Source organism: Eleginops maclovinus, chromosome 8 (genome assembly GCF_036324505.1).
Source record: "Eleginops maclovinus isolate JMC-PN-2008 ecotype Puerto Natales chromosome 8, JC_Emac_rtc_rv5, whole genome shotgun sequence".
NCBI classification, from domain to species: domain Eukaryota; kingdom Metazoa; phylum Chordata; class Actinopteri; order Perciformes; family Eleginopidae; genus Eleginops; species Eleginops maclovinus.
In genome coordinates, this window is record NC_086356.1 from 14,480,559 (window position 1) to 14,506,103 (window position 25,545).

Genomic DNA, 25,545 nt, shown 5'->3' on the forward strand with positions numbered 1-25,545 from the left:
GAGTTGGTGTGCAGGTGTTGTTCTTGATATATCAAATATTGACTTCACCAGATTCAACAAAAATGTGTGTACTGGATTTCTTCATTTATACATCAAACAGGAAGAGGGAAAGGGAGGCTAGAAAGCACTCAAGTGAGAGGAAATGTAGGTTAAAAATAGGCTGTATTGTCAGCTCCAATTTGTTGTAAGCCTAAAATACCAAGCAATTGACATGTATTTCCATAAAAAGTATCAGATAGCTCTTCTTGTTTGTTTTAGGCAAGAAAATATCTAAGAATAGTAAAACAAGACTGGTTTTCTTTTTATATACTAGATTAAATAAGCACTTCCAATTCAATTTGAATGATTTTGTCATGTGCACAACATATAGATGCACAAATAGTTAGAAAATAATAATAAAATAATTAGTTAGACATACATAAACATATACTAACGCTTAATAGAAGTTGGTAGTGGTGTTTAAAAAAAAAAAGTGTAGCTTCAGTAAAACAAAACAGAGACATGCTATGTGTGCTGTGTCCCCTCAACTAATATTCTGCCCACTGTGAAAATTAGTCCATCGTGCTTATGGTAGCGACTGCTGGCCGGTCAATAGTGTAACCTGATATATGGCATTTGAAATGTTGTATACTCGTCCACTGAGTGCCTCTTGATATCTCTGTCTCGGTTTTCTCATCTGTTACTGTCACTGTCAGGCTGTCTCTCAGTTGGGCCTGTTATTTGATGTAGGATATAAACAGACATGTATGCACAGTAAAGACAGTGAGACAGACAGGCAGTGACAACGAGAGGCAGACTGAGAAAAAGAGGGGGGATAGTTTGTCCCGAATGGAGGCCAACTCTTACGCAATACAGAAATACCATGTGTTAAATCAGTTTTCTGAAAGATACGGGACCCAGGTTTTGCTATACAAATGACTGAATCAGATTAAGTACGCACACATTCAATCTTCTGTAACATAGCCTGGGGTGTTTCAAGCAGCCAAACAAAATCAACATCTGGTTTGTCTTCTAACATCTGCGGCTGTTTCTTTACTTTGTTCTTAAACTTACTTTTTTGACATTTAGCAACAATAAGGACCATTTTCATGATTCGTATTAACCTCCTGATTAAGAAAACCATGTGGAGCTTAGATGTTCGGTCCTTCCCCGTGGGGTATCCCCCCGCGTACCCAAGCTTCCTCCTGCATGGTGTGCACCGTACAGTAAGCAGACAGATGACAGATATATTCCTAGGAGGGGGCTGAAGTGATAAGTGTGGAGATTAGGCTAATCTCGCGGTTATTTCGGTCCGCTGGGCTGTTGTTAGTGGTTGCTGTGTGTGTGTAGTAAGAGGTGTGTTGGGAGCCTCATACAGCAAGGCAGTGGTTATCCATGGTTAGCTGGGAAACGCTCATACTGAATCTCCATGAGGCCTCTAATGATCCCTTGGTTATTTAGAGTAGAGAAGAGCAACACCACTCATGGCAGGCATCCTGTAATGATGTCTTCGGCAAAATAATTAATTTGTAACTAATGAAGCATTTCGGTTTCTTCTACCCTCACTTCCCAGGAGTTAATGTTGTAGCGAGATGGATTAACGCCTCTTCATCTATCTTTCGTAACGGCTACTGTGCTCATCTGTTGTACCCCCAACACAACATTTTGTATTGTCTGGTATACGAGCATCACTATAGCAATGAGCTATTATTACATCACAGAGAAGTGTTATTATGGATGTCCGTTTGTGAATACAGCTACAGATTAGATAGCATATCAAGTGTAGTTACTCCTGATGCTGCAGCACAGTCAGAGGTATGTGAGACTAGATAATGTGCTGCTGCCTCTCTCCGGGTTATATGATTATAATATCATGCCGCCCCCGTACGGCTGTGTGTTTATTGTATTATTGTTATTTTACACAGCACTTAATGTTCTTAACTCCACTATTGTGCTTGCCTCAGTAAACAGAAAGTATCACTATCAATTCAATATGTATGATTCACTATTTGTATTTCACTTTTATTCAATTAGGAGATTTTTTCATTAGCATCCCATCAAAGACATCTTAATTACAATGTCGCAGATACAACACACCAAACGGTTTAAGAAATAATAACAGTTTAACAAATATAATGTCCAAAAAAATCCATCATAATTCATAAAAAGTAAAGTCATCAGGGACTAATCAACCAAAACATCCACAGCCGAATGTGCCTGTCTCTAAATCATTTAAATTCAACATTCTTATTTCAACCACAGAAGTAATATCCTTAAACACCAATTTTCCCTATTCAGTCCTTGCTTTATTAACCAAAATTACATAAAACGTCATTTTTGTTTTTGGAGAGATGACAAACTTTTATTAAAGGATTTATATCCGCCTTATAAATAGTAATATGCCAATGGTTTGGTTCATGGGTTTAGACAGACCATGCAATCTGAGCATAGAAAGAACAACGAGTGAGGTCTAACATCCTACAAGAGGCCGTCGTTGTTTTTCTGGAAGAGGTTGCCCTCGCTGTGAAATGTGGAAGGAAAGGCCTTATTGCTGATGTTTGCATGAACACAGCAGGTCACCCTGTGCAATCCAGTCAAATCCCTCCTGGGCTCTAATCTTCCCCGACTGCCTTCTTAGTACAACCACAACGCCGGCTTCAGCGCTTGCCCTTCCTCTGCTTCCCTCCTCCATGACATTCACATAAAAACGGCATCTTCTTTCTCTCTTCCTGCAGAAGGGCAGCAAGGTTTGGAGGAAAAGAGTTAACAAATGTTGTGGTCTATACTAGTCTTTACCTTAGTTTAGCTTGATGTGAAAAGGGTTGCCTTTAGTAATGACCAAAATATATGTTAACCTGAAGCTCCCCTTGACTTTAGGGAGCTTAGTGAGTTGCAGCTCAGTGCTTAACTGTCCGACGCGCGACATGACTGCTTTGGTTCACTCTCATTGAGTCGCTTTGGGCTAAAGCAGGCAGCAGTTCTCTCTAAAAACCCACTGTACACCACCTGCTCAGCACTTAACTGCAGAAAGACACTGTTAGACATTTAGTGAGCATAGTGGAGCATACAGTATACATGATTAAGAGACAGATATTTCCCTTAGGAGTTGGATGAGACCAAACATGGAGCGAAAAAGTAAAAAATGGACTGGAATGGAAATTCCATTCGTTGGGTAAACTCCAAGCAAAATACGATGTTTTGCCAAAACTGCTGGATTTGTTAGTTAGCAAAAAAAAAACAACAACATCATTCCAGGAATTAAATCAGTGTCCTCAGCCAAACTGTCCTGCAGAAACAGACTCGCATAAGAAGAGAATTTGGGTAGGGGGGGGAAATGGGTCATGTTTTGAAAACCGTTGTTCTCAAGCCTACTGGCAAGTTTCTGAACCATATGTCCAAACACGTTCCATTTATTTTCCCAGAAACTTTCTCATCGGACTGATGAGTTATGTTATGCTGTCTGTGTTTGAAGCCTTGTGTTTGGAGATGTCAGTCCTGTGTACCTGTTTTCTTAAAGCTGAGCTGCTGTTGTTGTTTTTTGGTAACCTCCGCTCAGGTTACAGGTACAAATCAATACAACATCAACCTCCTCCTCAAACATAAATACATTTTTATTCCCCTGACGCACTGCCTGTTCCTTGCATGGAGCAGACCTTTTATAATCCTTGAAAGACATTTCTAAAAGAATATGCATAAATTAAATGCATACATTAATTGCATGCATTAATCCCCACATGGGAACATTATGACAAAGGAAGGCTTAGCACTCTTCAAGGATCACGATTTATAGATACTGATGGAAGAGGTATAGTATTCCTCCATAAAATGTTAAGTACATTTTATTAACAAAACACAATCCTTGGATATAATGCAATAACGATCATAAAAGTTGCCCCTGTGGCTGTGTGAGCTTCTGCCCCGTAGCATGCAGCCTCTGCCAATGCTGCTCTGTATGGTTGAGCACAGATTAAGGAAGAACAGTAGTGTTGAGGTTATCACGCTCACACGACCAAAATAGATGCAGAGCGGGTGAGACAGCGGGCAAGGCAGCCACTCTCGCAGTACAGTGTGATGTGCTTAGTGGAAGAACCGAGGAATAGTGCTGACGGGAAGAGAAACGATGGAAAACAGAGCGGATGAACTCCCGCAGGAGAGAGCCTTTCTTTTAACTCTTGATTGACACATTTCCAAGGGATTAGCTGTTAAATGAATGCATTGATTGATGGTTAGTAATTGGATAATCCAGTAAAGAAGGGTATCAACATATGTTCTTTAACACAACACTTGCCATTTATGTTTATCCTACAGTTGGTTCATATAAAAGGTCCTCGATGGAAGCAGTATTTGATGATCAAGGATATGCTGATGCCACAAACCTACATTTAAATATTTGTTATATTGGTATTTATAGCATAAGTTAGATAAAAATAAATTTAAAAAACGTCCAGCATAAACAACCTAAAACATAAGAGTCCCCAGTTTTGTTTTTGGAGCTGGAAAAAAGCCAATGTGGGTAACACTTCAATGTGTGATTATTGTTGGTAAGTGTAGTGTAGCAAATATTGTGTTGTCCAACCAATAGAAAACCCTACATTTGTTCACTTGTCAATTGTTGGTCAGCAGCTGAAATGTTGAGCAAGCATGTTGTATAATCATTAAAAGTAAACCAAATAAACAAGATGAATTAAATGGATTATCGATAAATGGTTTGTATTCGTGACAGCTATTGTAAATCTACATCAAGAAGGATCTATATCTCTCACTGTTGGCGTAAAGATCCGCAATAGTGGAAAATAACACTACAGTACACATTTTGAGGTATTTACAGTATACTTTGTTTAAGCACACCCATGCTACTGTATACTACTATATTTTTTTAAATGTACTATCCATCAGTCAATTATTTAGTTAAAATGAGCTTGAGCTTGACCAGCTAATACATCAAAACGATGGTTATACATGATTTCATCTATATTTATAATCCAATAACAGGGTTTTGTCTAAACCTGGTAACAGGGGCACTGCGCCCTCTTACCAAAATGCAGATTATCCCCATAAAATGTTTAAGTTATGGCGGAAAAAAATATTTCTGTTCCTCAACGAAAATCGTGTCGAATAGACCTTCAGGTGGCAGAGACAGATTTGTTTTTATGGCGGTCCGACCTCGGGGTGTTGTTGGCGACGTCCGCGGCGCCAACGTGTATACGGGCATCATGTTCTCGCGATACTTTATATATCTTATAAACATGATAGGCGCCCTCATACTAATGTATATTTTTCTAGGAGAAACCCTGCAATAATCTACAGTTTTCATAATAATAATAGAATCTGAAAGAGGCCATTCTGCATAACGACTTTAACTTCCATAGTATATATTTACTGGTAAAACTGATGTTCTTCCATTAAGTACTTACTAACACTCATTCCTGCTTTACTGAGCGTGTCGTGGAGAAAAATAATGGCCATTTTTTTCCAGTGCTCCCTGTGTTACATTAATATATCACTAGTTGTTTTCTGCCTGTGTAAAGACCCCATTGATCACCACCTGTCTTTTAATTAAGTCTCTGGCTATGTATTACTGTTGGGCCTCATTACCTAAATGTGCTGCTCGCTGCTGCTGCTGCTGCAGATCCAGAGCTTTTCATTTGGAGAAACAAGAGTTAGCACACTGCTTTAACATGCCCTGGAGAGGACCCAGTTTCATTTATAACATAGATGAACAGATTCTCCATCTTCTTGTGTCATCTAGTCCATACTATTTTGCATTGTAGACATACTCAGAGCGTACTGTATGCTGCCTGGAGCACTTAAATAATGCCAACTCTATTTATGTTTATTCATTACTGAGATTATATATCACCGTGATGGCGCAAAGTGCATTACCGAGAAGTCAAGTGTAATTACTTCCAGCAAACTGCATTTCTTTTGATTGTTAACCCGTGTAAATAAAATATATCATATCCAGGTTTGATCTGCTTGGGCAAACATTGTCTTCAGGAGTTGTTCATTGCTTGAGGATAACATGAGACTTGCTAAATCCCAGTGACTCCAAGTCTAGTCTTAAATTTTGTGATTAAGCAACACCAAGTGAGATCCAAAAAGAAGATTTACAAGTTGATGTTAAGCAGGAGAATACCAGATTTTCCTGGAAGCAGTTTTTTTCAGCCTTCAATGTAATAGCCAGTGGTGGATTTAATCCCCTCAAATTAGTCCCTCGTTAATCCTCACTAACCTCAAACAGAGGTCACTCGTGTCCAATTTGAAGATGCATAAAGAACACTTTATAATTGCGTGTCCCACAGCTTGATGATGAGTACTTCTCCTGCATGCTCTTCCCTCTCACAACAGCTTCAAAAAGTCAAGACAGCCACAGTACATACGTCAACCTGGCAGATAACAGTGGAGTGAACACTTTAAAAGTTGAAGTGACACTTGTTGAACACTTGGAGTCACTTTTGCTGTCCGTTGTCATATAAAGCCTGTTTACCTAAGTGGGTTTGTTCATGTAAACACACAATACTTTCCAGCTTGACATCCAAATCCCCATCTAGTTGATAACGGACTGATGAATATATGGAGACAAGCCAAATGTGAATGAGCCCTGCTGGCGGGACATGACCAGCGTGCGACCCTGTGCCGCTATCACATCAAATGTTGGCTGTTTGTCTCTCCGATATTAGAGGATTATGCTGACCTGTGCCCCTGTTCCCTGTCAAATGTAAGCTTTATTCACTTAATTCAAAGCTCTTATGTTGCCAACAGATAGGACTGGTTGTGCTTTTGGCTTTAAGTCAAAGTTAAATATGTACTTTATGGATGTTGTTGAGATACGTCCACTCCTGTGTTTATGTAAAGAGAGCAGGTGGTTACAGAACTGCTCCTAAACAATGACACACAGGCACAATCATACAAATCCACGAACACTGCAGCAAGAAAAATAGAGGTGTCGGATTATACAAGCCACACTACCACGCAGGGATATGCAGTGCAAAGTCACTGTGACAATATTCTTAAGAGGACATTTATTCTACTTGAAAAGAATTAGAAGATAAGACTCAAACATCTTCAGTAACGGGAATTTCTTTGGTTTTATTATTATATTCAAATCAATGACAGGCCTGTATTTTAAAATTCTCTATAACATGATGTGTGGCATAAAAACGAGAATATTACAACAACTAAAACATCTCACCGTTTCAGATATTTACAATTCATCCTCATAAATCGTTGCAACCTAGTGAAGGTTGTCCTGTGTATTATCCAGTGACCCCCACCACTGCTTTTCACCTGCAGCCTCTATTATTAATAACTCTATAAACAAACCGCATGTAAAACCTTGTGGCAACCGTCTGCCACGAGCAGGCTTTTCAAAACTGCCCCTGAAATACAATCCAAAATAAATCCCTTATTGCGTTAATGAGTTTCTACATCTTTCCTCTCTGCCCTCGGTGACTCAGCTTGACCCAAAGGTCACAGAGTCCAGCTGGCAAGGGGAAATGGTCCCTGGGAAAAACCTTTCTGCAACCTTCACACATACGTCATCTTATGGTTACTTTCCCTTAAAGCCTGCGCCAGACATTTTTTTCAGAGTCTCTTTTGTTGTGTTTTTCTATTATGCATTAGTTGAAAGAGGAAAGTGCAGAGAAGCAGTCGACACTTTCTTATTTCTGCCTGCTGTGAATCATTTGCAATTCAAAGAAGGACCAACGTGTTACTCCAGTTTTCCAGTCTTGTTGCAATGCTCCAAGATTGCACCTTTATTAGCACCTTGCTGTCTTTGTTTTCTTCTTCCCTGTTCTGTCTTTGTCCTGCCCTGTGCCTCTTGGATGCTCCTCTTATGTCCCTATAATGAATGCAAAGACACACACACACACACACACACCCAACCGAGGGACAGAGAGCTCTGCTACATTAAGAATAAAGGTGTAGGCAGCAGAGGAGATACTGAGTGCATTGAGACAGCCATCCTGTAAGCTAGCAGCTAATTTTAGCCTGTGAGGGCTGTGCACTGTCTCCCTGTGGATGGGTTGAACCATAGAGGGATCTGAGCATCAGCCCAGCCTCTTGTTCTCTCATCTGTTCTCTGTGTGGACACTGTCCTTTGTGCAGAAAGGTTACTGGACAGCCACAATAGACCGGGGTGGAGAGATGTGGATTCAAAGAGCTTTTAAAAGCACCTGGGGTTTAGGGTGGTTTTAATGGGAGATTTTGCATACAGATGGCAAAATTGGATCAAACTGATGCCAGAATACATGTTGCAATTTAAAGTCCATGTCCAGTCTGGAGTGATTGCAATCTATGAGAGGAGGAAGTAAGTAGCTCTCGCAATCTGGTCAAAAGTGGTCAGTGTCTTTCCAAATTCTGAAGTATGTAATCCAGAACAAATTAACTGTGGAGAAAAATAAAAGGCAAGTGCGACCCAAAAAATAATGGACCTGGAGTTCAACAAAATAAATTGTGTTCATTACAAGAAAGTACTGCCTATTTCCGCCAATATTCCATATTTCCTACTGGATGTGCTGTACATATATACATCACTTCAACCTTCTTCCCCTGTCTTTTCATTTTAGTCTATTTATAACTTCAAGACATCCATTTTTCTTCCACTAACCACTTTGAGACTCTGTTCAAACAATTATCACTGGTATAAAAGAAAAACTCGAAATAAAAAGTTTACTATTTCTCATTGGGTGTGATTTATTTTACCTCATGAGGGTGTGCGGGGCCCAAACCCTGAGGGCCAATTAAATTGCCATTACACTTTAAGTAGAATGGGCCAATTAAAGAGAATGGAAAGCGATAAACTTAAAAATAGGCACTAATTATTTGGACTCTTCCATTCAGCAAATTAGCAAATGGCGCAGGTTTATTATGCAAAACCCCCCCAATCACCAATCCTTTTTTTTCCATATTTAACTTTTTTTAGCAGGATAAATTGAGCAGAATTCAGTGTGCGGGTGATTATGGAATAACTAACCTGGAAAGAGGTAATGGGTTTCTAATGCTAATGAGAATTAGTGCCACAGCCAACCGGGCGTGAGTCAATTCTCCTCGCCCCGATTCGATGTGAATGAAACCGCCTCACATTTGCACATATGCTTATTCACCCTGCTGATGACTTTCTATTCTCAAATGTCCTGCTCTGATGAAAGTACCCCACTGGCTCAGAGCTCATAAACACACGTACCAGCTGATTATTCCAGATGTGTGCTCTCCCTCTATCATTCAGTTTGTTATTCACCTCACCCGCTCTGCATTACCGACTCAGTGCTGCGTGTGTAGTTCCTCCATTGGTCAGTTTGTTTTGGAAGGCAGCCATGTTGAATTATGCAGCTCAACATCTGTGATATGCACACACATGCACACACACGCACTTGTGGCTGTCTAATTCGCTTGTGGCCAAACTGCCACACCATGCCCTCAGCTTCAAAGGTGACTTTGTATATTTGGGGCTGTTTTTTTATCTTTGTAAATGAATAAATTAAATGTTATACCTGAAATACCAATACATGAGTTTCAAATGGATGATAAAATGTGTGTGTGTTGCTTAACCTGATGTAGGATCAGAATGTCATTGCACGTTTTCACAAAACAAAAGATTCTCAAGAGGTCTAACCGAGCTCTCCCTTTGTCTTTTCTCTCCGGCAGATTTTCCATATGACCTATGACCTGGCTAGTGCAGTGGTAAGAATATTTAATTTGATAGGGATGATGCTGCTTCTGTGTCACTGGGATGGCTGCCTCCAGTATCTGGTACCTCTCCTCCAAGACTTCCCCCCTGACTGCTGGGTGTCCCTAAACGGTATGGTTGTAAGTATTACACACTTCTTCTACTTTGTTTGTTATTTTTGGCATTTGTTGTAAGTGAAAGAGTGCATTTCATAGCTCCATACATTGATATTACATTGAAAGAATGACGCTACAAGCTCCAAGTCTCAGGAAAATGTGTGAAAACATCACAAACTGAAGAATAATGTACAGTAGGAGATAGAATGAAGAGTCAGGATTGTTCTTGTAATTCAGTGGAAATCTATTGCTACATTACAGTGTAAGAGCAGTCAATTATAGGATTCTAAAATAACCACATTTGGCTGCTAATCTCAGACTATTGGGAGCTTAAATGTTCAAACTGAATGTCGTCACTTTAAAGGTACGCTTTTAAAAGTTTGTTTTACATCAGTGCCTTAAATAAACAGTGTAGAGACAGACAGAAATGGGGGAAGGAGAGGGGTATGACATACAGCATTGTCTTAAGGCTGGAATCGAACCCCTGACATTGTGGTTATATAACATATGCTGTAACGCCTCAGCTCTGAAGTCGCTCCAAGAAAAGATTTTAAGGATGAAGACTAGCCGATGTGTTTGCAGATACAACCCCTAAAGAAACAAAATGTTCTAATGACAGGAGTATTGATCAAAATAAATACTTTGTTCTCTCCTGCTGTGTTTTTATATACAGTAGTATCAGACTCATTTGGAGCTGGAGTCTATAAATAGGATTTGTAGGTACATTAGGGACATTGTTGAAAGTAAATTATTGATCTGCCAACTGGCAAGAAACAGAGCTTGAAGAGGCAGGGAGACAGATTTAACCTAATGTAACTACAATGCATCAATACCAGTGCCACTGTAACAGTGATATGCTGCATTTTATATTTTTTGTAGCTTCAAAACATGATTTGCAGAAACGTCCTACTGTAGATTTTCTTGGCGTTTTTGTTTAACATATCACACCTTCCCTAAAATATGTTTTCAAATCAGTTCTGGCCTTTAATCCATGACGATATCCAAACAGGACATATTATTTGGAAGTATTTTGGGACTGTCTTTCATCGGTATTTCCTGTTTTCTTTCACCGTGTTATTCCCACCTCCCTATCTCTCTCTGAGTAGGGGTCAATCGGACTGTGGTAGCCGTCTCAGAGCAATGTGATAGTGAGGAAGTGTGTGTATGGGCCCCCAAGGGATATGCTGATTGTAAATGCTCACCCGGGGAAATCTTCCTCCCTCTCATCTCCCTCTCTCTGACTAACATTTATGTACTCACACACTTGCACATGGACAGCTCAGAGGCTTTTGACTGGAGGTGCAAATGTCAGCTTTCTTAACATCACAACCCGATAACCAACTCATATTACTTTAAGGCAATGAGTTGCCCAAGTGAGCCCAATACCACCTAGCATGTGTTACTCATCCTAAACAGATACTAGCCATCACTCTCTTCCCCACAATGATTCCCAAAAATCCTTCCCACAATTCATCTTTGCTTATGTTTTTTGTTCACTCAACAGTATCTCTAAGACTTTTCTGTGATAAACATTGCTGATCCTCTCGCTCAGTATGTATTCCCCTTGTTCTATGCAAATCATTACGAAATGGGAGTTGTGAAGAAGGCTTATTTGCTGGCCCCCTGTGTGGCCGGATCACTTGCTCGGTGGAAATCTATAGCCATAGCTGGGGATATGGCGTCTGAAACACAGAGCTAATGCAGTAGGTGAGTTAAAATAGCTGTGACAACTGGTAAAATGAAACCAGAATAATTTGTGTGAAGTATGTCGAGACTACCTTACAGAAAAGTCTTCCAGCTCCTCAGATATAAAGTTTCTAGTGACAGTTTCTCCCCGCAGCTGCAGACTAGCACACCTATATATAGCACCTCACACAGTCCCTGTGTTCAGGAGTCTGAAGGGAAAATAATGCTTTCAAATCTCAGCAATTTCACAACTTTCTGGATTAGGATTACCATATATTTCATGATCTAGTCAGTTTTTTCTGCTTTTGATGTTCAGGTATAAAGATTGTGACAGTATTATTGACTACAAAGAAAGGATCAATCCATTAATTATAGGTCAATAGAGAGAACATGAATCTTCTCTAAGTTTTTCAAATAAAACAAGCATTTTTAATAGTTTCCTCAGACTATAATCAATTGCAGACAGAATGAGAATAAGACATGATGAATAAATCATTTTGAGAGGATTACTGACTGCACAATGAAATGCTACATCGCAAGAATATGGAGAGGAATAGGACTCAATATCGATGACAAATGCGGGTTTTGTGATTTTATGTTTATGCAGATCAGCTAACTTGTATAAATCTAAGTGTTATGCATATAAACATATATATTTCCGTCTTATTATTTCACTATACATAATACAAATTGCATAATTAAAGTCAACTTAGCTAAACTAAACATTAAACCAAACACAAGGCTTCTTTAATTTAAATACACATGGGAAATGTAGTTCACAATTGTAATTTTACACAAAAATTGAGAATAAAACCATACAGAAAGAAATTACTAGGTAAATGTTGATATATCTTAATTTCCAGATTGCTTCCTGGTGCTTCAGTTTTGGGGATAATTGAATTTTGTGGATCTAAGTATGCAGAACGAAATGAATCCCAAAAAATAATTGGGAGTACAACCAACAGTTGCAGCCCTAAATGAGGCATATTGGAGGAAAGATATTTTCATATATGATTGTCAGCAGCTTTGACTGATTGTGATTTGGTAGAACGAGCAATTTGTGGAATCTCTTTCCCGTAGATCTTCCCAGAAGAAGAGGTCTGTGTGCTGACTGCGGTCTGGCAAATCCAAAGTGAAAAGCCCCGCCCACATGTGGGATTCCTCTTCTCACACCATCACAATGCATTAGTGTTCATAAGCTGGGAATCTTGATGAAATCTCCCCCCTTCTGTTCGAATACACAATGAGATTATTTAGATAGATAGAATCGGAGGATGAAACCCTCTTTATTTGTCACATGCATGCACACAGCAGAGCACACACAGTGAAATTAGTCCTCTGCATTTAACCCATCCTAGTACTAGGAGCAGTGGGCAGCTATCGTGCAGCGCCCGGGGAGCAATGGGGAGGGGGGATTGGAGGTGTCCGGTGCCTTGCTCAAGGGCACCACAGCAGGGCCTAGGAGGTGAACTGGGACCTCTCCAAGTAGCAGTCCACTTTCCATATTTCAAGTCTGTTCGGGGACTTGAACCGGCGACCCTACGATTCCCAGTCCAAGCCCCTACTGACTGAGCCACTGCTGGACATTTAGCCTGTCAGGCGAACGTTGACTTCAAAAAGTTGTCTCTCTCATCTGCTCGAGAATGCCTGCTTGAAATTCAGATTGCGTCATGTTTTGTTTCTGTCGTTGGCTTGGTACCTTCTGTCTCCAGCTGTGAGAAGGAGAGTGTGCTGCAGATACTGCTGAGTGGTGCGGCACAGGGTGTAGGACTCTTATCTTCTGTACTAATGGCCTGAGAGTAGCTTCTTACTCTTTAGAGACTGCATTTTCTCAAACACCAGACAAGATAAAGCCGCTGTCGCTGTGTTGGCTCGTGTGATGGGATGTTACTTTTGTCTGCATGTACAGTGTAAAGATATGCGAGTAGGAGCATGGGGCAACCTGTGTGTTGTCCAGGTTTTCTGTTATAGAGACCGGCTGTTGAAAAAATAAACTGCTTAGAATTCATGTCTCCGGCAGACAGACTGTAGGTTGAAGGACAAACAGAAAGTCTTGTCTTTGCTGTGCGTACCACCCTTCAGTCTCCCCTCTATCCCTAGACCACCCACTGGTTTCACATCTCTTTCTTCCCAAACCTCTGGATGAGTCACTTTCAATAGTCGGGCTCTGTCAAGAGTTTATGAATTAATCAAACTTTTTATTTTTTATACCTCTGTTCTCTCACTTCCCACACTTCCCTTGACATGATCACACATGGGTTTCATTGGCATTAAAATGCAAAACACCTCTTGCCCTAACATGGCTCTCTTGGTTTATCGTTCGCTGCAGAAAACCTCTGGTTGGTTAACGTCGTCTTATCTATTATTGGCCCCCATGGAAATTCAAATTCACTCGCCTGCTAGGGTGGAAAGTAACTGAGTATGTTTACTCAAGTACCACAATTGAATATTATTTGACCTAAATTGTACTTAACTGGAGTATTTACATTTATCCCTACATAAATGCTTCTGCTGCTATACATTTTTGAGATATTTTACTTTTTACTCACTTAACTCACGGTACTAGTTATAATATGAAGCACTGTACTCTGAATATTTAAGGAAAATCCAGTATACTGATAGAATTGGCTCCAAATTGACAAACTACAACATTAAAATGCTCTTCCATTTCTTATTGATAGTACAATATTCTATATTCTTTATAATTCAAATTACAATTAAGAGTACTTTTACTTGTGATATTGTGAGCACCTCTACTTCTACTTACAGTAACATTTTTAATTCAGAATTCTTACTTGTAATAGAACATTTTTAGACTATAGTAATTTTCACTGCTCGACTGTGATTTTTGAATATTTAGAAATGTGGGAGTGTCTTCCTTCTAAATTGTAAAGATGTGAAGCATGGCAGCTAAGGAGAGTTTAAAAGGCACATTTGACAAAGTCACTATTGTTATACTCGGAGGCTTTCATCATCTGGCAGCATCTTGATAGCAGACACATTACAGGCTGATTCTTTGTTTATTCAAACCTTTGTGATGGAGGGGGTGCTAATCAGTGAGAGTGGTCGCTGCATACTTGGTTGCACATGATTGAACGGCAACAAAAAAAGAAGTCACCTCACTCCTCAGGATGTCACTGTTGTTGTTGTTCTAGACATTTATTTATTACCCTTGAGAGAAAGCCGAAAGACAGGGTTCAGAACAAGGGGACAACTTGAAGTTATATATTGTGAAATAAATAAAATATAAAGGGAAGTAAACATATCACGAAGCACAGAATAACACGTTGGAGAGGCCCTGCATAAATACTGCCTAACCCACACACACAAATAGAGACGAAAAGAGTTGATTAAGAGATTAGTCGATCGACATCAATTTAATTGGAAACTATTTTAAGCAAGTTCATCAGTTCAAGCCTCTCAGATTTGTTGCTGTTTTTGTTTTAGAATTAGAATCGGAGGTTTGTCACACACGTGTACATGGGCACAGCACACACAGTGAAATTGGACATCTGTACCCTGGGGGGGTTCAAAGGCACCACGGCAGTGCCCAGGAGGTGAACTGAGACCTCTCCATGTAACAGACCACAGTCCTTAGGTCTGTACGGGGACTTGAACCGGTGACCCTACGGTTTCCAGGCCAAGTCCCTACAGCCACTGCCGGACTCAATCTGAAAGTTCACAGAATATGTTAGAATTTTGGTTAAACAAAACAAGAACATTGTTCATTCTTCTGGTCATTTTTCACTCTTCTCCGACAATTCATATACAGGGAAATGAATCCATCAAATAATTGGTAGAATAACTGGTAAAGACAGGAATCCTAAATTGAAACACCATCGCCAATCCAAATGTACAACCCTGAGAAAGGTAGGGGAGATCCCTGAAAAAACGAAACAAACATAAAAAGGAAAAGCTTTGGCAGGCCAAGTCCAAGAAGGCTGCATCATCAGGACTACTGAGGAGCTTGAACGCATACAGGACAAAGAGAAGTACAACCTTCACACTGAGCCGCACCACTTCGAGGGTTCTCCTGCCAACTTACAGTTTGGTGCTCACTCAGGCCAGCAGACCCCTGCACTTCCTCTCTAATGTGTTCAAAGACTGTTGCGCCTTCTGTGTCCTCCCAGGGAGAACAGCTTGTAGTGTGATTATGTAATTGAAAAATGAGTGCGTCACATCTTTTTTTTTTTCTCCAAAACACGGGACAGCTTACTGAGTTATGTGATTGAGTAATTAGAACCAGTTAATGCGGATGTTTAGCATGCTTGTTCTTTCTAAGTAAGGACACGCGAGGGGGGCATTTACCTGGAATTAGACGGGAAAATCCAATTTGACGCCAAAACATATTTAAGAAGAAAAATCTGCAATGCTCACAAGTTAGATTTTTTTTAAAGACATTTAAAATGTTTTAATTTCCTTTGCTTTTTAAGCGCTAGGGAAACGAGGACAGCTAATAAACAAATGTGCATATGTCCTTAATCTGTAATCGTTGTAATTGTCCCTATGAGCTCTGGTGCTGATGAGGGGTCGACTCCTGTCCTTAGCAGCATTACTTCCTGTTGGTCTCAGAGTTACTCGTTGGTATCAATAGCAATCGCTGCTGAGGGTGACGCAACACTGGGACGATGATGAAGCATTGATTGCCTTCCCGATCACTTAACCAGTCACATCCTTTTCGACGGGACTGTTGGAGGCACCATGTTGTGACTAATGAATCCAAATGCTCCCAAGTTGTAAAACCCAACAAGCACAGTCAAACACAGTCTAATTATAGAGATGTTTATAATACTTAAGATCAGTTTAAATGCATGTGATAATAAAGTCAGAGGTTGGACTCCTAAACTTAAGGCAGAGCTGCTGAGAGATGAATATGCAGTATCTGATGTCCCTTGTTTTGCTCCATCAAAGGTCTAATTTTATTTACAAAATCCGGAGTAACTGAATACATCTTCTGTGTTAGCTACATTTATTAAACTCCAGGGGATTGTAGAGAAAAGGAAAAAAGTAGAAGCTGCATTTTCTGGTGTTAATACTGCAATGACTCATTCTTCTCAAAGAACAGAGACCAGCGCAAGAAATAACATTTGAATAAGTCTATGTGTCTGGGAGATTTCTAGTGGTTCTTCACACGTTAAATATACTGTGGGGAATTGCATGTTTATGTCTGTTTGCTGATGACCCTACAGTATGTACTCGGCTGCTACAACCATGATGCACTGCACCAAATCTGCTGTTAGTCACTTTCTGTAAGTGCGGGAATGATACAAACTCAAGGAATCAAACTAGTAATAATATCGACGTCATTGCTGCATCATTCTTCGTCACTAAAGGTCTCTCTTTCTCTCTGTCTGATAACACCACCTGCATGGGAAATGTTGGGAAATGTAACACCTGCTTCCTCGATATATTGAATCTGAGACAGGATTTCTTCTGCCAATAATTCATTTGGCTTGAAAACATTTGTTGCAGCAACTATTCGAATGGATTTCCATATTCTCCTTCAAGGTTTTAGTGTTATAAAAACCCTTCACAGTATAACACGCAGCTCTCCTGTTGCTTTACCACAAACATGCTGCTTTTAGCAATGCTACTTTACTATCATTTTGACAAAATATTCTTCAGCTCCATACTGAATGAATACCTTCTGACTCATTAATCTCGAAAAATACCATAACCGTGTTTTTTAGGACACTACAATATCAACCAACAATTTGAATCTGTTTATATCTAAATTGGCATAGCATCAATGATGTCTCACCTGTTGAAATATAAGCTAATATAATAGTGGAATTAAATGTTGTTTTTGTAATTTTCAAATAGCAGCAGTTAAGCGTTGTAGTTGTAACTTTTACAATTTTTATGTATTTCACAACTACATGTATTGATTAATTTGACCTCAAGCAGTTCATTTCAGATCTGTTGACAGTATCACAAGGTTTAGTCGGTTAAGATATCAAAACCGTTTTTACAGACATCTCTTAGCAAATCTTGTCTAAACTAATTTCTTCTTGACTCTACAACACAAAATCGTTCACAAAATGATTAACTGCTAACACAACCCTGTTATCAATTGCCCATTACTAATTCATAATAGGCAGTGACTCTTCACATATATCCGTTCTTCAAACAAGCAGCCAAGTAACTGTGGCCGATGGAAAACATGGTTGACATTTCACTGGGAGATTTCACCTGCTCCTTTTAGATTTCCATTAAAAAAATATGTGCTGTAATGTGTCCCACAATAGCGCCTTCATCTTGTGCTCTATATAGGTAAACACCAGAAATGTGACACACAGAGCAACAAGATGTGACCTCAATTCCCGTGCCCTATATAAACTATACTACAATAAGATTATATGACACGCACACGCAGCAAGCAACACAGAAGGACAAATAGCTAAAACGTAAAGTGAGTCACCCCGGCTTATCCGTTTTCATCCGGGGAACGCTACAGTTCTCTGCTTTTCCATGCATAGGAATATGTCAACACAAACATCATGCCGTGTTGCCCACCATCTCAGCCACATGCTAAATGTACACATGAAAGACACCTAAGGCTCATGACTGCACACATGGCATTTTACGAGGTTGGGTGGGTTTGTCCTTTGTGTGTAAATAGAGTGTTCAGTGTGCTGTGTGCCAGTAAAATACAACACTCGCTACAATATACTTCCTTTCCGTTTAAATTGTCGAAAAAACTGTGTATATTTTTTATATAGATAGTAGTTTGAAGCCTTTAGCGTTGAAGAAATTGCCAACTGGACTCTTGCTTGTTATTAAAGCTGGCAAGTGCAATTATCACGTATTTTGTAATCAGTCTTTGGAAGAATACACTAATCAGCATAGAGATGAGAATTGGTGAGTCATCCAGGCCACATGATTAGCTGTAAATGTTGTCATTCAGTTGATGAACAGCATGGAGTCGAGCATAAATGCCGTGACAAAAGGAGGCACCAGCGTGTGCTATATTACAGTGTGGCATGTGGAACTATGTCAGCCTGCAGAAAAAAGACGGGGATTAATAACTTTTTTTCTCAAGGTTTCATATTTCTTTCACTGTTTTGGGTGAGATATGGCTTCTTTACGGAGCGCCTCCTCAGCAGTTTTTTGTTCACAGGAGGTGAGGTTATTGGAGGAGTCAGCATCTTGTCTGGAGAGAGGTGTCACATTTGTCTCCAAATAGGAAGTTACTGGGTTTCACAAATCTAGGCTCCATAGACCTTGGGTTGCTCACGATGTCTCCGGGCAAAAAAAACGTTTGACGTGTACTGTATTAATGAGGAGTCTAAATCCTGCTCTGACTCTGTGATGTGACTTTTCCTGAGGCCAAGAAAAAGTCTGGAAAACAAAAAACAATAAATTCTTTATGTACTACCATACTGCATAAGGGAATACATTTGCAAGCCTTAGTGATAGTACCTCATAAAGATTAAAAATGGTTGTCGGGCTTAGGGTTCCTGCAGAAGCACCCCAGTTGGAAATCAGGGTTCATTAGACTTTCCTTCGAAGTCCCGTTTTTTAATTCTCAAAGACTTACACAAGGAACAGGTACGTTCACTTAGTACGACATGTCAATCCCTCATACTTCACTCTCCGTATAGCATTTTGTGAAAAACTAATGAGCGATAAGTGGAGTCGTAGAAGCTGATCTTGAGCGGCAGAATAACACTTTTGTCTGGCTGCGTCTCTGCGTGTTTCCGAGTCGTCGGCGACGGATCAGCTTCTTTTCAAACATCTTACTCTGAGTAATGAGACAAGTCCACAATGAATTGGCTTCTGATAAACACAGCTGGACACATTATTGGATAATAGAGGCCTCATGAACCCGACTGGCGATGAAGATTACTCGTCAAAGGCGCACAAGACGACATTCTCACTTCGAGCGGGGAACACATGCCGTGAACGTTAAGAGGAATCACCCTCACCCAGCAATTCCCTTCGTTTGTAGCAAAGCGCTTTAGCGAGAGCTCAAGAGAGTTCATTAGGGACTCACTACTATACTACTACTATAATATGTTACATGACTTTCGGCTTCATGTGTGTGTTGTATTGTACCTTATTATTTCTGTTACCATGCCTCCAATGCACTGAATCCCCCTTATAAAGATCAAAGCTGAGGAGAAAGAGGGGGAACAACGATCCAGAGCTGGCCTCCCTTTTACCCGAAGCTTTAAGGGAAACAATTTCTCCGACTTGTGTAAATAATGCAAGTTCTTTTTGAGTACTTGCCAACATGAGCTGTTTTGCTTCCTTTGGCAAATTGGAAATAAATAAAGCCAGGTCCAAAAAGGGGGTTGAAAGATTGAATGAAAGAAAAGAGGAAGAAAAAAGACAGGTAGAAAGTTCAGCCACTCAGCGAGGGCATTAGCTGTGAGGCATGAAGAGTGTGTATGGCCCAGTGTTTGATAGACATTCAGTGATCCATCAAAGGAAAGTCTATTCATCCTGCCTGCTGGAGAGCCATCCTCGCCTGCCTTGCCTTGCAGTAACTCCCCCACCCCCCTCTCTGTCTCTCCCTTTCTCCCCCCTCTTTCTCTGTCTCTTTCTTCGACCTTGCAGAACGTTTCCTGGGGTAAGCAGTACTCCTATGCCCTCTTCAAAGCCATGAGCCACATGCTGTGCATCGGGTACGGCGCCCGTGCCCCGGTCAGCATGTCCGACCTGTGGATCACCATGCTGAGTATGATCGTAGGGGCCACGTGCTATGCTATGTTTGTGGGCCACGCCACAGCTCTGATTCAATCACTGGACTCATCGCGCAGGCAATACCAGGAGAAGGTAAGTACCAAACAGTCACATTATAACAAGAAATACCTTATCTGTGAAAAAGATTGGGTTTACATGATGTTGGATGTACTCGGAGGCGGGAAGGTAAGCGTGATGTGACTTCCGAGTCTCCTGTGTGTCTGTGCTGCTGCATGTTTGTGCTGCTGATAGCTTAACTTAAAATGATCTTGATATAACTCTTGATCATGGCAGTTACTTGACGTTGTAAATCTAATCACACCTTTCTACAGTTCAAACACTCACTTCTCATTCTCTTAGCAACTCTCGATTATCCCACAGTTGCTTAAAAATGTCCCAAATTGGGATCAATAAAGTCATTCTATTCTATTACACTCCTTTTGGTTTTGTTAATGATAGCCACCGTAGCTTGATAACTATCAAAGCCTCCCACCCTCTGGTGCTCTCTCCTGTTCTACCTGCCTCATTTTTGGTTAATTCCCTGCTTCCTTGACTGGTAACAGCAAAAGTAGTATAATTGATTGGTTGGAGGCCGGAATTGTAGCGTCCGAAGCTTGGCTCCGCACCTTAGAAAGTCAGTTGTTAGCTATAGTTAGCAAGCCCCCTGTAGCCGGTGCGGAGCTTCTAGAGAAAGAGCTAATATATGTAATTTCCTTTCAATCAAAGCAGCAGCTAAATTACATGTAATGAAAAAGTAGATATCATCTATTCTCTTGTGTCAAGGTAAGCAATGCTAATAACTAGTTGGATCGTATTAAAGTATATATCTGAGAGCAGAATTTCCTGCTCATTAGAGCTCTGTTTAAATACATTAGGTCTTCTCTCAGTGCCCTTATGGACCAATGGGCTCTCACAGATCAACACATGTGGGGCCATGACAAGGAAGGAGGATTTTCTTCCCCCAAGCGGATCTCATAAGGCCAACGGGGTGTGGAGGTCCGTGGCCTGACCTGCAACCTCTTCGTCCCTCCGCTGCCAGCGAACACATTTTATTCTTCCGTTTCATTGCAGTCCCAACCGCATCAGTTTTTATTTTTTTGCTTTTTTTTTTCGTGTGGAAGGTGATTATCCAGCATTTCAGCGAGCCACCATCTGTGATCCCGCTGAGGGGCCTGGGCAATTCCCAGAACACACGGCCATGACTGATGCGTTCTGTGTTCGCTCGCACGCAAGAACATCACTTTAACTCACAAAAGTTTTCCTGCGCTTACTCTGCAGAACTCAATGTACATACAGCATTGTAGTGCAGGGGATTAAAGTCTTCTATTTTCTTGATCCACTTAAGGACATAACTCTTCATTTCAATCATAAATGACCTTGAATTTATTTTTTGAGTTAGATTATGTAAACACAGACGGACTGATTTATGTAACATTTATGCTGATGTTTTTTTTTTTACATATGAATAATATTTCAACAGAAACAGAATTCATCTTTCATTGAAGTGAAAAAGGAATGAACAGAAATTGATCAAGCTCTGGGGATGCAAAAAGACTCACAATTATCATTAATAGAGCTATCATTAGTGAATTTTTCAATCACCTTTTACTGTTTCCAACTAATTTTTCATATTTGCAGATATTTATTTCTTGTGTGAAAGTCAAGAAAATATTTTGGGGTTTTGGACTGTTTGTAAAGAAAACTAAATACTGATTTTTAACAATTTTCTGACACTTAATAAGCCTATGACGTATAAAGGAATCATTAGCAAATTAGGGCTAACCAACTATTATTTTCATTATCTGCTGATACTTTTTCTCAGTTCAAAATTTGGGCTGTAAAATGGTTATAAAATCTCCAAGGAATTTTACCATAGATGACAAAGAAAAGCAGCAGCATTTTAGTGAATGTTAGAAAATGTTGCTTAAAAAATGATTTAACCGTAAGTGTTAACTACCTTATAGATGAATCAACCATATTACTCAGCTTTTAAGCAATCTAAATGATACTTAAAACATAATTGTGAATTGCAGGCTGACTGTTTTTATTAAAGCATCCTCAAGCTAGGAAAGTACTCATCAATTATTCTGCAGGATGTTGTAGCCATGATTCTTATCAGAGCGTCAGCAGAGTCACCTTGGCTGTGACTACAACAGGACATGCTAAAATACCATTTCATTACCATGCACATAAAAGCATTTAGCCGTTATCTATTTATTCTAAAAGGCTGGCCTGACCTTGCCAGCTGCTTCCATGGTCAATGAAAATCCAGAGAACAATGGCTCTGTGATTGCTCTGACGTTTTTGGTGCAGTGTTGCAGTCTCGTTATACATGGCACTTAAAATGTGTCATTAGGTGCGCAGGCTTTTATGCCTTTATGTAAAACAATACTAATTGCTGCAGTGTTGTTATGATACAAAGACACAGACAACCAAAAACAAGAGAAAGGAAAAGGTGGAAATGGTGAATTCCAGGGGACTAATCTAAACACCACGCTAAAGAAGTTCTATTAAATGGGATCATGAGTCCTAATCATTCAGTGTCATCATCCTTTAAAAGATAGCGATAAGGAAAAAGGCCATCCTTACACTAATTATCTACATGTTTTTTTTTATTCAGGTTTGGATTGACAGCAGAACTAATATCAGATCAGAAATAAAAAGCCGTAAAACACCACTGTGAGTGGAATGGAAAATCTAATTCCCAGCATGGAGCCAATTTCCTTATAAGCGGGAATTTATCATAATTGAAAACGTGGTTATATGATTGATTGTTGCAAAATTAACTGATGTCGGAGCACAGTCTTACAAAAATTAATGACAGAAGGTCGCCGGCAGCAAACAAGTCAGCGGTTGGAAGTCACTGTTTGATTTAGTGACATGTGTCTTTCTCAGTATGTGTACATCTGCTTCACCGCAAATCGGCTTAATCTACATCACACTTTGGCCTTTCCGACTTCCCTCAGGGCATAAAACTGACAACATTGAAACTGCGAATGCCATGTTTGCGGTATCAGAGCCCCAGTGTGTAGCCGTACTCCGATTGGGCTGATTTACTGCATGGCTGTGCATATCAGTGGAGCAGGCTTAGGAGCAGCAGGGATGGGTTCAGGGGACTCAGCCTGTAGCCATTACATCTATCGCTGCCACAGCTGGGGGGACGGAATCATGCGGAGAGGGATGTTGGTGTGAGGTTAGACATTAGCTAAGGACAGATGAGGTTTATGAGAAGGAAGGGAAAGACTCATGTAAGTTATTATTACAATCAGGCAAAACTTTTTTCTGATTAAAGAAAATGTATTGACCTGAGCACAAGATGATAGAAATATGAAGTCTCTGGCGTTTAGACCCAATCGTTATATGATGTATCTTTGGGAATCACCGCTTGGGTCTAGACACTGGTGGTGATGTTGATAGGATGAAGAGCATGATGCAGATCTTGATTTGGTGAGGAATGGACTTTTGATGAGCTCAACCAAAGGTGGATGGGGGGAAGAAGGGTCTTAGCCATGTCGCCTGAAATCACAGCTGTCCACAGGAAAGAGAAGAACAGATGTAAGGTTTAACTGCAGCACAATGATGGGCTGTTCCTGGCAAAATTAAGGGTGACGCCAATAATGGCCTATTAGAGGCAGCTGGGGAAGTGGGAGCGAGAATGAGTGATGTAGGTATTCTTCCTGATTGAACTTGGAACAAAGCTTGATTATTGTTGACATGACAAACTCAAATACAAACTACTGCATGGTAAAAGAAAGGAAGGCTTTCATTGAGAGGATGTAAGGAAACAAAATCAAAGTTCAAGAGTTTTTATTATCATATGCACAGTAGCTACAGTGTAGAGGGAGATATACAGTAGGGGAATCAGAGGAATGGGGGTGAGGGTGGAAGGAAATAATGAAGAGCTGAATCACTGTAAGCCTGCAGACAGCTGTGTGTCAGCAGCATGTAGGGCATTGTGTAAGGACAAATATAATCACTGCCTTATTTCATATTGATTGTAGTATAAACTGTATTACCTGTCTGCCCTAAATTCAACAAGTTAAATGTGCAGCCGTCTGTCATTACTATTTAAAGGATGAAATAGTAATACTATACTAGAAGCATTGTCATTGTAGAGAAGCGAAAATGCTGTAAGGGATTAGTTCAACATTTTTGTGAGATTTGCTTATTCACTGCCTTGCCTGCCTTGATGAAAAGATACATATTTAACGCCCAGACATGAGAGGGGCCATCAATTTCTCATTAACTCTCGTCAAGATTTCCCATAATGTTTATTTTCTTCATTATTATTTTTCCCCGTAATGGTTTTTAAAATTGGACTGCTATTACATAAAGTGTCGTGACATTTCTGCAAACATTTGATTTACCCTTTTAACAGCTTTCTAAAATAAGATATGGGTATTTCCTAACCCAGAGATACAAATAGGTAAAAACACTTTTTTTTAAAACTAACCCACTTAAAAACCCATTTATCAAGAGACCATTTTTGCTGAACAGAATACAAGTGATATTTAATATTTCCATGCGATGTTATTTCTTGCAGATAAAAAAAAGCGCCCCTCTGACTGTATTATATCAACAGGAAGGCTGACAGTGCCACTGGCAAGAACAGAAGTGGGTTAATTTGGTACTAAATGGTTCACCCCATTGTGAGTGTAGTGAGTGTAGTACTGACTATCTCTAGAGAGAGACAGAGGATAAGAGACAAAGTGAGAGACTTACTTAGAGAGGAGGAGTGTAGTCAGCATTTATCTAAATTACTCCATTACAACGTATGACTGGATAATCAACCAATAAAATTACACATTTAGGATTATATCAAACCAGTTTCTTTCTGAAAGAGGAATCACTTCAAGGGACCCTGTTATGGTCACTTTCAGGTTCATATTTGTATTTTGTGCCTCTACTGTGACATTTAAACATGCTTTAATGTTCAAAAAGCTCTTTATTTTTCTCAAACTGCCTGTGCTGCAGCACCTGTTTTCACCCTCTGTCTGAAACCAGAGCCCAGGCTGCTCTGATTGGTTAGCTGGCTGGCTCTGTTGTGATAGGTCAACCGTTCATAGATGCCCTGTCTCTTAGCCTATCACGTTCAATGTGTTGGAGCACTAGCCAATAGAAGCACAAGTGTTACATAGTGATGTCATTATGTTAAGGAAGTAAATGAAGCAGTCCAATTGAGGCATTTCTCCATCTGGAGGAAACTTCAGCTTTGGGATTTGAGCATTTGCAGACCATTTACATGCACAAAAACCTATAAAACACTCTATAGGAAAGGGAAAATCCCCAAAACATAAAAGGTCCTCTTTCAAGAGATAAGAAGAGTATTTCCTATCACTGAAAAACCTAATATTGTGCGCCATTTTTTCACCACAGTGGCCATAGAGCCTGACTATGGACTAGACT

The 25,545-nt window shown here is 40.1% G+C and overlaps 1 protein-coding gene across 1 annotated transcript in view; it reads left to right on the forward strand.

The window, feature by feature from the left end:
* Positions 1 to 25,545, forward strand: part of LOC134868970 (potassium/sodium hyperpolarization-activated cyclic nucleotide-gated channel 1) — a 66,998-nt gene that overhangs the window by 18,067 nt on the left and 23,386 nt on the right. The window contains exons 3-4 of the mRNA XM_063890394.1: positions 9,628 to 9,789; positions 20,014 to 20,232. Coding sequence (XP_063746464.1) covers positions 9,628 to 9,789; positions 20,014 to 20,232 — 381 coding nt within the window. The remainder of the gene's footprint in view (positions 1 to 9,627; positions 9,790 to 20,013; positions 20,233 to 25,545) is intronic.